The sequence below is a fragment of the Triturus cristatus genome, chromosome 9 (assembly GCF_964204655.1).
Source record: "Triturus cristatus chromosome 9, aTriCri1.1, whole genome shotgun sequence".
Taxonomy (NCBI): domain Eukaryota; kingdom Metazoa; phylum Chordata; class Amphibia; order Caudata; family Salamandridae; genus Triturus; species Triturus cristatus.
Genome location: NC_140592.1, coordinates 806,771,742 through 806,787,028, shown reverse-complemented (window position 1 = coordinate 806,787,028; position 15,287 = coordinate 806,771,742). Strand labels below are relative to the sequence as shown.

The following is a 15,287-nucleotide window of genomic DNA, read 5'->3' as shown; positions in this document are numbered from 1 at the left end:
CCTCTTTCAAATGGATCTGCCTTTAAGTAATGCATGCTTTGCCTTGCTCTCAGCAATAGTTAAACCCGGACTGTTGAAAGCTCTAGTACACCTGCAAGAGGATGACCATTTATTTTTACGAACCATCTCATTTAGTTACTTCAACAGCTGATACGCTAAAAGACTTGCCACCCTGCAGAATTTGGCTGAGATGGCTATAGTCGCATGCTTAAGCGTCGATTTATATGTGTTCCAATTTATTTTGGAAAGAAGTCTTGTCCACAAAATAATTTTATATTGCTTGAATTATCTCGGCTGTATGTGCTGGGTCTATAATCATCCTGTGTCCTTTTCCCAACTTCTTCAGACCTTCGTCTGTCTCTTCCATCACATTTTATTTGCAGATCTCAGTAATCGGATATGAAGACTCATCCCACCCCCACCCCGCATGTGGGCTCCCCATAGCCTGTTCATAAGCTTTTTAGACAAGAAAAGATATTCCAGTCTAGTGCAGGTGTGTGAACGAAAGCAATAACCCCCCCCTCTCCTGGCTGCATGCATTGTTGGTATACTTCAAACCCTTGTTGCCCTTCTTGGTGAGCAGGGTCTCAGAATCCTTAATATGGCTTTTGAGCTCTGTTAAGTAGTGTACTGATCTATCCAAACCAGTCCCAAATTATGTTAAGATAATCACCCAATATCAGATTGCCCTCAGCACCCCTGTTGGAAGCTGGCTCTCCAACTGGTGCACTAAAACGAAGTACACTGTGTAGCGAGTCAAGGCGACGTTTATTGGTTTCCAGGGCTCTCTTCAAAAATCCCAAGTGCTCTATTTTGGGGTGGTTGTGGTCGAGCAGCTTAAGCTAATCAAAGAGAATGTTTGTCATTTGTTGTACACACAGTCAATAAATGGGACACACTCAGAAATCCAACTCCCTTCTTCTAGGTCATGGCATTTCCTTACCCATGAGGTCCTTTCAAAATGTGTTAAACCCTTAAATATTTCCCCCTTATTCCTTTCCTTCTTCAGAAAACTAAAATATTTTATATGTTTATTAGCATTCCTGACTACAAAATTAGTGTTCAGTTATTTAAAATATTTTAGGAAATGGATTAGAAGAATCAGAATGTTTCACTATAGAGATGTTCAAAGGATCTGAAACTTCATGTTGCCCTCCCAATACTTGGGAGCGCAAGTTCTCTACCTATGAAGCGGCAGCCTTATTTCGGCGGGAAAACAAGGTTTTGCTCACCTGTCTGTCTGATAAGTTCCATACATCCTTTCGGGGTGCAGGGGATGAAACAGTCTCCGAGGTCTCCTCTGGCAAGTTTCCCGGCATTAATGCTTGTTAAGCTAAATTAGAAAGCCGAAAGAAAACATTTTAAATACTTCCATAAGTCGAATTTCTTCATGGAAATATCAGCAATGTTAATAGCTATATGACAAGCCAACTAGTGCAAGGAAGAAGGGCGAGAGTTACTTAGAAATTAAGTACTTAATATATCACACACACACAAAAAAAAAACAATGGCGCGCAATGTCAGTGCTGGTTCTGTGACAACATATCTGTAGCAGGAGCTAACAGATTTCTTTACAGAAAATATATCAAATAAAGGGTGACCACTGATTTCCGTTGAAGAAAAGTTTGTGCATGGTTGGGTCTGCAAACAAGAAGGGATCATTTACCCATCAACATCTTTGTTGGGGGAGACCGCATTAGTCACTCGCTCTGTATCCATAGGATTATCCGAATCCAATGGCAACTGGACAATTAACCCATGAACAGTAGAATCTTCATTCAAAGATGTGATGCACTTCAGCACCTACCATGGAAACATTTTTTTAAAAAATAGTTAAAAAAACAAAACAAAAACATGAACATATTTTGTATCAATACAATTCTAAAACTATAAAGAAAAATCGTATTTTTGCAAAAATAATAAGGCAATCCAATATCATTTTCCCTTTAATCAATAAACCTGTAAAAACTACTACTACCATCCTTATTACTTGGACCTGAAACTTTAAGAACACCAAATACAAGCCTTGTTAATCTTGAAATACATTAAAATACAACTTCTACAACTTGCAAGTTTAAGGAGCTATGGTTCGACACAACGCAGTTCACCATTTAACATGTTACATTCCTAATGTCAATATTGCAGGAAATTTGAAACTACTAATGTAACATTCAGCTATATATTATATTGAGTTTCGCATTAGTAATTTATCAGCAAGCACCACAACTAGATAAGACAAAACAAAATTATGCCGGGAAGTGGGTTCAGTATGTCTTGCCATTGATATAGACTGGTAAGCCTTAGATGAAGGACTTGCCTCCTGAGGACCATGGGGAATGGCAACACTCAGGATCTTTAATGGTGGTGTTTCAGGACCTATTGTTAATTGTGTGGCACACCTGTAATCTTGCCCCATGAACCCATCTTTTGGACATTGCCAAGGCTTGATATAAGTGACGTGTTGTAGCCGTAGAAAAACTAATTTATAAAAACAACAAGAGCATCAATAAAACAGAACAACATTTTTAAATAAAGAAGAAAGGTTTTTGAAGGAAAATTATAAGATAACTTGGGGGAAAAGATGAACCTCAAACCTTGATTATTTTCAGTGTTCAATATACTGTTCACCTTCACTTACATTTGCTACTTACACACAGACCCAAAAGGACTTTACAAACACACATTCTAGAAAAGGAATGAAGGCAAGTTTGAAAGAGAACCTTTTGTCTCTCTTGCTAACCACAAAGCAGAATATGAATTTTGAGATAATGTACTATATATTACATGTCACACAATGAATCAACACCTACCTCTGTTTCTGTTGCAGTCTTTGGCAGTTTCACATGGTTAGCATTGATTCCGATCTACAAATAAAACAATCTTGATTGAAAATTCAAATACAAGTACCATAAGCATCACAAGCATGGAGCAAGTAGATCTTTTAAGTGCTCCTAAATCAAAGTGTGCCTCCACCCTTTAATCCTAAAAAGAAAGAGGTCCTGTTCGCAGGCGGCACACTGTATTAATAATACAATTACATTTAAAAACACACAGGTATGAATAACTTATCGGCAGATAATAAGTCTTTCCACCCCTTTTTGTACTCGTCGTTTAACAGCACTATACTGATTTACAGTCTGGTTAACAGAATACCTTTACATACATGCCAACATGATTGTCAAGCTTCCTTCCCAACTACAAACATATCTTTTGGGGAAAACAATGCTTAAAACTCCCCCCCTGGTCATTCCCACTCCTTTCTACTACCTTTTTTTCAAATTGGTAAATGGAGCAGTACATTTCATTCAACTGAACACAAAGTTTTTTGTTTTTTTTCGAAAACACAAACGTTGGATATAATGTGATCGCAAGATGTTACACTGTCATGCGCAGTAAAGGTTGGAGACGGGCAGAATCCGGAATTGCGATCATGAAATGTTTCCCTGGCTCTGCTTTTATCGGCAGTCTCCCAAAAAAACAAGCATTTGCAATGCAATCAGTCTCACCTTTGGGACCTTATATGTATTTAGCTATGCAGCACATTAGCTTGGGTGCTGAAACATCTACTGTTCTTGAATGTGGATGAAGGTAAGCACCAAACTGCGTGACACGCCTGGTATGGGAACAGAGAAATATTGCCTTTCAGCGGAAAATTGTATAGTTCAAAGATCTGTTTTGAATCTAAAATCAGGGCATTTCAGTGGTCATATCACTGAAAATACAAGATTTGGAAAAAATATTGTTGTCTACAGGTGCTCGTGGAAGACAATTTCTATGGACTGGAATCTAAAGAATGCTAAAGTAATTCTGGTATTTTATCTACCTCTGCTGGTCGTTTTTCATCAAGACAGTTAGATAGAGGCAGTTGAACAAAAAAAAGTCTAAGCGGAAGCAGACAAGTCCTAGGGCTGATCTCCAGAGCCCACAAAGAACAAAGTAAAAACTAAAGTACATACTAAAAGTATATACAAGAGGTCTTGAATGCTCGACCTAAACCCCCCCCCCCCCCCAAAAAACGTTTTTTTTTTTTTTTTTTTAAGTGCTGCTTAAGATCCCGTGCCCCATGGCATCTTCACCGGTAAGCGGCTAAAAATGCGACATTAAGTCCTTGATTACGAGTGCCTTGAAAAATGGACACCCCAGTTTCTTCAGATGACTCAATCAGGGATGGGGGGAGGGGGGGGATTTGTCAAACTCCTCCGAGTGTTCTACAAGTATTTATCGAGAGATCAAAGGAAATGGCTGTGAAATGCAAATGTTGGAGCAGTAATCACTAAAATGTTCATGTTATTCTCCATTTCGTTCAATATATTTTTATTTGGCGAATTTTGCCATAAAAAGTGCCACAATACAACATACAATTTAAAGGGCAGTTATACAATCAGCACAACCATAAAACTGTATAAAATTCAATAAAATCTTGGTCAAAAGTACAGTGGAAGAATGCCGCTCTATAAAAGAGTTCTCAATTCATCACCAAGTAGAAAAAGAGTCACATGCACATATACATTTCTCCGTCCGATCTTCCAGAATTCAAGAATATTCACAAGTCATATTAAAAATCATTTTCCTATCCCATACCCATTTCAAATTGTATTGCCAGTTCATTCATCGACTTCTGTATTGCAATTAAAAATCTTCCGATTGCTCATGACACATTAAAAAAACGCTCTATTTAAACAGGGAAAAGTCACAACTACTGTTGGTTATGGCACGTGATAACAAATACCCCTGGGATGTCGCTATTCGGCAGGTGCAATGCATAAGGAGGCACTCTAAACTGAGGCCCGTTAAGAAAAGAAAAAAAAATACATATAAACTCAAAGAGGTAGGTATGTTAAGGATGGGTGTGGGAGGGCGATGGTATGCTTAGACCATCGCTCTTTGGTCATGCCCTAGGGGATAAAGTAACAGTCACCTGAACAGACTATCAAATGCACATCACGAAAAGCATCACCAGATAGAAGTCAATAACAAACGTCTTACCAGTCGAAAATGAAGGCTTTTGTTCGCAACGAAAGAACCAAACCTGAAGCCCTCAGGGCTCCACAAGAATAAGTTTAAATAAAAAATAAAAAAAAGTCAGCTAAAAGCAATGTCTCTGCAAGGGCTTTAAGTTGGATGAAAAAAACTGAGGGCGGGATCTCTCAAAGGGACGTGGCTAATGTCTTTAGGGCGGGGCATAAAAAGTAAGCTAAAAATCTGTGCTTAGCATAGTGTGTTGCCCGACTTGTAATTTTCTGCTTCTGTCATTGCATCCAGATATATAATACAAGTAAAATGACATCTACAACAAGCCAGGACTATTGGCTGTGTCAACAACTATGGCTTCGTTGTATAAAATATTGAAATTGCTTCAGTTCTGAAATGACTATGAAAGAACTATACCTAGTCACTTTAAATTTATACCAAAGGCAGTAAAGAGTGGGACCGCTACAGAGTTCAGATTTATTTTTTCACCCTGAGGGTGAGGGCAAAACTGGAGAGCCCGATAGGGACCAGTTTCAGCACCTGCTTTTTAAAACTGCCAGTGCTGAGAACCAGCAAGACCCGGCCCACTTAAAGGCCTGGTCTCGGATTCTCATATGGTTTTGAAAATCTACAACTTGGCAAGAAGGCGGAGTGAGGACAGGCGATCCTTACCTCAGCGGCAGCTTTCAGCTTCATACTTATGTAGAGATTGGAGTCATCGCGATCCCCGACCTGCAGGGATAAACCAGTTTGTCACATATGATGTCACCACACCAGGCAGAACAACTCTATCTAGCTCCTAACACTAGACTTGCATGATGCGTTCCTTCGGTACAGTCTATATCTAGTTAACTTATCCCTTTCACGGACAACCATGGCCGTTACTAACATTTTCCTTTTTTTATTCCAGAAATATGAACAGCTTTATTTTTACTATACACACATTCTTACATTTTCATCACCGAGATCAGTTTGACTAAACGCTCAGCTACACAGGTGTGCTACAAGGACCATAAACAGGAAATTGCATTATATATACACACACACGCACACCTGGGACCCACGAATTGTGAGGGGGCATTAGAAGGGGGTGTGGAGTCAGGAAAGGCAGAGTTTTGTGGGGGCGGAGTTAGGGACTTTCAGCTTTAGGTCTGCAAGTGCACATGCGTTACATATATTATTTGTTTCCCCAACTGTGCACAGAAATAAACTGAAAGGGAAAATACTTATTTAACGATACTTCGCTTCCCTTCATGGTCGTCAATACACCACATTTAGATACTAAGGTGTTAGAGCACCTGCTCTAGAGATGCGGGCATGTCCAGCAGGTGCCAGAGTATCACACTGGTAAGATAACTCAAGTGGTAATGTCCTGGGCACAGAGACCCACTCGGGAACATCCACTCTACTCATAATGCTACAGCATCCCAGAACATTTCTATATAATCTAAGGCAGTGCTTAAAAATAAGGCCATCTTGACTCACGCCATCAACAGGGCAATACCAACACTGCCAGTGTTACATCACCAAAGATAATGTACTATTTTCCCTACCTGCTACTGAGAAAAAGCACAACTACACTCGGAAACATTCTACAGGCTTTAGTTAGTTGTTAATCCTCCCAATTGTAAAGGCCTAGTTAAAGGCATTTTTTAACTGATTTGTCTTAGTTACTTGAAAATGCTTTCTTTAGTTCTAGGGATGCTATAGTTATAGGAGATTACTGGATTTCTGAGTAGTGGGACTACAGTTGAGATATCCCTAGTGGAAGATCATGCTTGTCAAGAGCATCGGTAATTAAAGAGTACAAATAGTCCAGGGGTTCAATGTGTATAAGTGGCAAAGACGATGGACAACGTTTTATAGGAGACAAAAGCCATACTCTGAAGTGCTCTTCTGCTGCACTTAAAGGTGGGGATTGTGCACTCTAGGCAATGGGGTCTGAGGATTCCATGCAAGTGATGTTTACAGTATCTGACTGATTTGTGTTCCTGTAGTAGGCCCTTAGCCACAGCAAGTTAGAAGTCAAATATCTGCAGTAGAGGTCATTTGAAAGGGGCTGGGCTGGGCTAGTTTAGTCTGACATCCGGTTACAATACTGTTGCAAGAGTTGTAGTGCTTTCTTCACAACCTTGTGCAGGTGTAAACTGCCAGGATCTCAGTTATAGTTGACACTGTAATTAATTATTGTTTAGTTTTATTCCAGATGTCACATTCGCATAGGTTATTAACTTCCATAACACTGTACTGTTAATGTGTCATTACAACCTTTGGGTAGTCTCCATTTTGAATATGCCAATTGACCTTTATTTATAAGGAGGTTTAAATCACTATTACCAACTTCCATCCCAGGTGACAAGGATTAGTAGCATTACGTCGCTCTGTACGTCCCCGTTTATGTAGGGTCACTGGCCTTTTGGCCAGACCTGCACACGCAAGAACTGACCGTTTTTGTTTCTTTAAAAGGAGTTTACAGTTACCAACTTCAGTTCCAGGTGTTAACGCTATGGACGGATTACGTCTATGTTGAACATCTGTTTTTTTTTTAAAATAACGCAGTTTTTCTTGGGGGTCTTAGGCTATAAGGAACTGCCTCACAAATTATAAGGCTGACAAAACAAGTAATAAGAGGTGGACAAAGGATAGCATGTAGACAGTTTTGATATACTGTACCCAGCACAAAAGTGAGGTGTGTTCTCATTGCTTTTATGTTTCTTTCTCTAACCGTTCGCATAAAAAAAAAAAAACACCACTCCCCCGGGGAACTGTAAGTGACTGTGCTTGCTATATAACACATACGATTACAGGGAATTGTTCTGATTTCTAGACCAGGGATCTGTTCTAGGTCCTGACGAAAGACACATGACCCTACTGAGCAAGAACGGCTGAGATATGTACACCGTGATTTTTGTGGGATGTGAGGGATCATTATTTCGTCCCCTTTTACACCCCTTTCTGTTTTTAACCTTATCTCAACCACTGTAGTGTATTAAAATAGGCTATTAGAAGTCAGAGAGAATTGTAACTTTTTTTGCAGATCCAGTCTAATACAATTTGAAAATGCCCCATTCCTGGTGGAGGTTTGACCTACCCAGAACATAGGTGTTCGTAGTAGTGACCCGATGATGAAACATGCCACCAGGATACATCGGTGGTGATGAAATATGCCACTGTAATTGTGGGTAGGGTCTCTTAGAAACTGTGTCAGACTTCCAATTCTAATTGGCCTGTTCAGGTTACACTCCCTTGGTTTTCTAATTCGGTCTCTAGAAGCGGAGTGGACACACCTCCACTGCTCCCTCCCCCTTTTCTGTAATATTTGAGGCATCCAAAAATAGTAAGCATTTCAAGCCAGAGTCCGGCACTCCGTCCAAGCTCTGTGCTGCAAACATTACAAGAAACTTTTTTTTATTTTTATTTTTAATTGTTTGATTTTGCCATTTTCCGTTTGCTTTCTTTTTGCAAAGAACAGGACTGCCTAGATTGCACTCTTCCTACTTAATGTCCCTCTTTGATTAGCATGATTTCATGTTGACATATGTACCTTATCTGTGTAACTATGGGACATAGCAGCAGAATTAACCAATTGGAGTCACAATTGTTTGTGTAAATCTGCACCAGCAGTTTTACACTCGTGTGGGTGCAGATATTTGAATTTTAAAATTCTAACTTTTCCAAGTGTACTACTGAAAACCGGTAATAGTTGCTAGTGTTCAGAGGGTATACCAGGAAATGTTGCTAATTCCTACTCATCCCTATGTAAAGGCAGTTCTCGTGCTGAACTGCATGTGCAGTATGTGTGTGTGTGTGCGCAAAAATGCCGTTTTAGTTATTAAGAAACATAGTGCGCGCAGCTACGCCAGGGGGTTTCCAACCAACTCTGGCAAGGAAATTATATGTACAGATCAGATTTGGGACTCTACCGCTCCGTGCCTTTTCGAATAAATGGTCCAAAAATCTACCTGGAAGGTGCCCTACCTGTAATTATACAGAAGAGACAGTTACGTGTCCTTTTTTTATGCCCTGGCTATAAATTGCCTAGACAGCGCTGGCTTATTCAACTTTGCAGGAATCTAGGCTTTGTACAGGGTGCAGAGGCATTTAGAGTCCTAAAGTGAGACACTCATGCCACCATGGTCTTTGCTGTATCTCGTTTTCTTTTTACTTCAATGTGACATTGGATTTTTTTTAAACCAGCCATTATGACCCTAGCAACTTGCATGGTTTGAAATCTTTCCTCATTTTTCTATATATTCCTTCTTAAAGTTTTAATGAAAATATCTGTTGAAATAAGTTTTTAAACCCCCGACTACACTGTACCATACATGTTCCTGTACTAGTGATTCCCTAGCAGTCTGAGTTGGAATAGACGAGATGTGACTTGCCTAGGCGTATCCCCTGGAAGATCCCAAAATGCACTTTATTATTGCAAAATGTATCTGAACTAATTCTATGGTTATGTATTATTTATGGTTCACTGGTGTATACTCCCTTGGAAGAAATGTTATGACTAACCTTTATGGTCCATGAGACCAAAATAAAGTTATTGAATAGAATGGAATTTCAAACTTTTCCAAGTGCATTACTGAAAACCGGTAATAGTTGCTAGTGTTCAGAGGGTATACCAGGAAATGTTTTGCCAATTCCTACTTATCCCTCTGTAAAGGCCGTTCTCGTGTTGAACTGCATGTGCGGTATTGGTGTCTGTGCAAAAATGCCTTCTTTTATTATTAAGAAACTTCTAGTGCGTGCAGCTACCCCAGGGGGTTTCGCGCGCAGAGCAGAAGTAAGGGGGTTTCTGACTAGGGCCCTCAGAGCCAGGGAAGAGGTTAGACACTGATCCACACAGAGCTGCAGGTAAAAGTTATGACCATGGCTGCACCCAGTGATGCCGCAGATAAGAGATAATGGCAAAATAGATCTGAGAAGGATTTCCAGGTAAAGTCAACTGCCCTGGCAGATTTGGGGCTTTAAGTCCCAGTGCCCATAAAGCAATAAGAGCATGAAACAAGGATCCTTCCCTTGGTTTCAACAGGCATGTTTTACATGCAAGGCAGTTGTGGGGAAGAACAACAATGAAGCCGGAAATGGCAAAATGACAGCCCCTCATTTGTCCATTTTGATTTTCCTCTACAATTTGGGGGAGCATTCCCTCTTCCCCAGGAGCTACATAAATGTTGAAGAGGTTTTGGGTAGTTACTTGTAACCTTAAAATATGCTGACTAGTTTACCCACCCAATGGTTTATGCTTTGAATTTGATAGTGTCTCAGAGTTGTTTGGTGAGACACAGGCCTGCACCGTGAAGCCACACATCCTGTCATTTTGGCACAAGCCACACGCTATTAATTTACAACACAGGAAACAATCACACAAGGCTCAATTTTAACCAAATGCTAATATGAGACTACCCAAACGGATACACAATAAATATCCATGTATAAAGGGGTAAAGTCATCTCCCAGAATTGAAATGTCAGTAATAAAGCAAATATACCTGCAAAATTGCCAGACCTGGCCGGAAATCAGGTGCTTGCTCCTTCAGCGACGAGACTTCCTTTTTGAGTCGTTCCCTCACAAGGCTGGAAAAAAATGACTGTTTAAAACAAGTGTATGCCTTGTATTGTCACATGCTTGTTGGTGAGGTGTATACTCATGACTAAAGATCAATGCTTAGTATAGAGTTTAAGTAGACAGTATCTAAAGGTTCATATACGGCATGACAGACTTTCTTCACTTGTCATTGCTCAATCATTAGAATTTTAAAAATAAACCCAAAAGATGGGTCCCCTGTAACATTAATGCCCGATTCTAATGCTTGTAACCCATTTGCTAAATTGCTGACAACACCCCATCAGACAAATATATACTGTTGGTACAAATTCTATGAACTCTATTGACACCGCCAATGAACAACTGACTTAGAAAGGGCTCGTCGGAATTTGGTTCTGACCTACACTTAGGTGCCCCTTCTGAATGGGCAAAAAAAAAAAAAAAAAGCTATGCTTCTCCGATGGGCTCAAAGGAGAGGAAAAACGTGTGCCAGGGTCTGCTTTCAGGTTAGCATCAGCCGATTTTGTATAGCATCAGAAAGAAACAAGCATTTGCAATGCAATAGGTTTGCATTTTTCAAAGTTAGAGCTATTTGTGCTGTAAAATATACTGCTTTTCACCTAGGGCAGGTATGTATGAATGCGAGTACGGGTAAATATATGAATGGAATTTTATGGAAAATGTTGGGAAAATGCATTAAGATGCAAAAAAAAGCTTCACTCTTGGTATAAAATAGCCCACTCACCAACAAACATTTTCTGAAGAGTGCTCAATGTGTCCTGAAAAGTTGATAATGGAAAGTTGGCCACTATACATCTCCTCAAACCATGATTTCCAAATAATGTAACTCAAAGCTCCGATATAATCAAATGCATTAACCTGAAAACACTTACAAATGTCTAAGAAATATTTGCGTTTGAGATGTATTTGAGCATTTTTTTTCTTGATATTCCTTGTGTGATTTAGGTGCACATCTTGTGAATGATCGGCTCGTGCTTTGACTTTTAGGGTCACGCTAGACGCCTGCATCAGCTCTCTTCGTGAATCAGGGTAGGATACAGCATGGTCCCACCACCGACCCTAAACTAGACATAGGTAGACCTGAGGAAAGCAGTATCTGCAAGCAAAGCCGCATGAGCCTTACAGAAAAATGAAACTCGTATTCATTAAAATATACCAAAAACAAAGAACGAGGCGACTACTTCGGATAGTTTGCAATGAGAACATTCAAACACTGAGTAATCAACACAAGTTGCAAATCGTGTTATGTGAAATCTGCGGAGAAAGAAGCAGCTGCTACACAACGCTCTGTATCATGAGACAATATGAAGCAGACAAGATCGATGACTTGACAATTCAGCGACTACAAAATATTCACACAACATAGATATCCCCTACACAATAAAGAATTGCCAACCATCCGCCTTTAGATTAAAATACAAAATGTATAGCAATAGTATTTATACTAAGCATCTGCAATGGGTCTTGCCATTTGTGAAAGTTAAAACTATTGGCATTACTAATGGTAATGTATTTAAATTATGTTTTTTTGTTTGAAGTAGAGTAAATGAACAGGTAAAGCAGGGGACTTCGGAACAGAATTGAAAGCCTCACGGAGAGCATGCCTTGTGCTGGGGAACGGTGCGCCGCTTCTCCCGGAGGTATACTTGTTTACAGGAAACCTTCGCAAACACGAACGTATCAAAAACATAACTCTTGTGGTATAATAGGAGGCATTTAATGATTACTTTAAGCTCCCCGCATTTTAAATCTCCTTATGGGGACTCTAAGTATCCTAGGAGTGTCACCAGTTTGCAATATAAATAAGGTATTTTGGCCCGATCGTTTTTTATTTTTTATTTAGGGTTTAGTATGTACATGGCCGTGAGATAATCAGCCTCCTGGGGATTGTAAGCTGCATAAAAATAGATAATGACTCCGATCCGGGGACGAAAGCGAAGCGATTTTCGCGCCATTAACGAATAAGGGGCAGAGCAACCAACATTTCAAGCAGACGAGGCCGAAAGTGGCACTCTTATTAAATAAAGGTGCGCAGCCATGCTGTGTCGGGGGGTGGGAGGGGTATGCTTTGGAGTTAAGCCATCAAGGTGAGCAGTAGAAAACGGGCTTTATTTCGGGTCAGGCTCATATTCTGTAGCATGCTATCCCCAGAGCGGGAGGATGTGGTGCAGGAGACAGAGCAGCCGAGCTGGGGATAGTGTACGCGCCTCAGCATCAGCTCACCATCTTGGGATCTGTTGGCAAACAACGTATGAGCGGAAAACAGGCAGAGTTTAATGCCCATATCCTGAATATTCAGTCAGGTTTGACTTCACCAGTGATCTTTGGAAATAAAAGTCATTGGACGTTTCTTCAAGTTTGTTCACTTGTGTAGAAGTGAGAACGAATTGAGACATTGAAGGTTCATTGTATTAAGATCTGTGCGATTTTGAATAATCAGTATATTCGTTGTTTTCAAATTTATGTACACCGATTCAGTGATGTGTAGTAGTGCTCTTAGTAGTCTTGGATACTTATCCCGGGTTTTTCTTTCAATTTGAACGAGGTGGCTGGCAGAGCCACTCACTAGGTGCACACTTTATTCCATGAACTTTGGATAACTTGTTGATTATGTTTAAGTTCAATTGAGTGCATTCTAGCCATATCTATATTATTGCATATCCTGAATACAGCATGTCTCTAAGAGACAGCGCAACCGCTTCATAGGCGAGACCTAAAAAGGAGTGATGACAGCCTCTGTTGGTCTCATCATTTTCCGTTATGACATGCATCACCATGCATGGAGGAGCCTACAGAACGACGCATGAGCCATTTTTTTGGCCAATCTGAGAAGGCAGATAAAACTTCTACTATATCAAAATTTTATTTAACATGAACTGAAGCACTTTCTTTTGGCGGAGCACCAGGCAACAAATGACAGATCACTCCCCCAATAAAAAGAGAAGGAAATGCCCACGCGGGGTGGGCGAACTTACCGATAATGGCAAAAGTACCTCTCGAAAAGTAAGCAGTGGAAGGATACAAGTCGAAAGAATGGTAAAGAGGCAATACTCCAGAGGGTGGACAACAAAAGAAGAGGAAGGGAAAGAGATGAAAGTCTTAGAGAGGATGAAGCTAGACAGTGGAACCCTATAAACCACAGCACATGACCCGCTAAACTTATGTCATCATATTCATATAATCTGGAACTACCCAGAAATCCGTGTGCACACTGTAAAGCACCCAGTGTCACAATGCAATCCCAATACAGGAATATCACAGTTTCAAAAAGAAAGCAAAAAGGTGCACCACTAAAAGCCAAGACAAGGAAATAATTTTTTGATCCGTGTCCACAAATGTATTTCTCAAAGTTCTTCTTTTATTTGATACAGGTTTAAAACACAATCAACATGATCTAAAACAGCCCAGCTTTCTTTTTTTAAAGAGATTAAATTCATCAAATAAGAAGCAAGCAAATAAGAGTGATAATAAAAGTAAAGCAGGGACCAGACTGAGCTGATCTCATTTTTGGTATAGCCCACAAAAGGTATTTTGCAACCAACCTTTAAAAGCTGGCTACTAGGCAAGATCAAAAAAGATACTAGAGAAAAAAAAAAATAACAGCGCTGTTGAAAACACCCTCCAGAAACAAGAGCAATTTGCCACCTAAACCCAGGAACTAATTACAGTTCCTAGCATGCGATTATATATTTTATATTTCTTTTTTTAATCCGTGAACAATTTGCAAGAGCAGACATTTACACCCTTAAATATTTTTTTTGTGCAAAGTCAGATGGCACTATCTAATGCCCACTCCCATCAAGCCATTTAAACTTGAAACACTAACACACTAGCCAGCCCATTCCGACGTTGTACCACACTGTTTCTTAGGGCCTTGTACCGTAAATTAGTAAAATTAATAGTAAACATATTTCAGTGAATCATGTTTATTTACCTATGCAGATGCTCAAATTATTTTCAAAGTCCTATGGGTTAGAAATTGAATTGATTTGGAGCAGTGTTGTAAAACTGATCTTGGGCAGCACTGAACCGATTCCTTTTGTGGTTTGTTACATGTTCGTGTTGTGGCATCATAGTGCAGGTAAAAGTAGTTTCTTGGCACTGCAAAAAGTTGTTCAATCACTTCCTAACAGAGTATGTTGTGTCACAGTGTCTCTGATGACCAACAGATCACCACAGACAACAGGCGACCATTGGCCATAAACAGGTCTAAAACTCAAATCACACAACCATAAACTCATACTGGTCATTCAAATGGACAAGAGGAGTCAGCAATACTAACTAAGCGTCTGTATCGACCAAATGAATCTTAGAAGTAGCACAACAGTGATCCACCAACCACAGTTTAATAAGGGTGCTTGATTCTAAGACATCTTCCTGTTCCGGGTCAAAAAGGACTGTAGCAGCACCTGCTAGGGCAATCCCACACACACACACACGAGGATTTCGAGCTGCACTGTCGGCTTTCCAGAACAAAGACTCCCGCTAAAAATCGCAGTTATAGGCCAAGATGGTGACTATACCTTTCAGTCAGCTCTCCGAACAATAAAACCAGCTGGTGAAGAAGGGTGAGTGACTCTACTTACCTTTCATAATTGTACACACAGCTTCCTGAAATCGGAGACGGCCGAATCTTTTAGTCTTGATGAAAGCCGATCGACTCACAGGGGCAACATAGGTTGAAACATGTAGACCGACCTCTCATTAAATGCAATGGACCAATAAAGTATCCATATAAAGCCTGA

General features: G+C 40.1%; 1 protein-coding gene across 1 annotated transcript in view; it reads right to left on the bottom strand.

The window, feature by feature from the left end:
• MTHFD1 (methylenetetrahydrofolate dehydrogenase, cyclohydrolase and formyltetrahydrofolate synthetase 1) overlaps positions 1-15,287 on the bottom strand; it is a 318,864-nt gene that overhangs the window by 275,272 nt on the left and 28,305 nt on the right. Inside the window, exons 2-6 of the mRNA XM_085626208.1 lie at positions 10,466-10,550; positions 5,644-5,703; positions 2,811-2,864; positions 1,667-1,803; positions 1,233-1,333 (exon numbers count right to left, since the gene is read on the bottom strand). Coding sequence (XP_085482334.1) covers positions 1,233-1,333; positions 1,667-1,803; positions 2,811-2,864; positions 5,644-5,703; positions 10,466-10,550 — 437 coding nt within the window. The remainder of the gene's footprint in view (positions 1-1,232; positions 1,334-1,666; positions 1,804-2,810; positions 2,865-5,643; positions 5,704-10,465; positions 10,551-15,287) is intronic.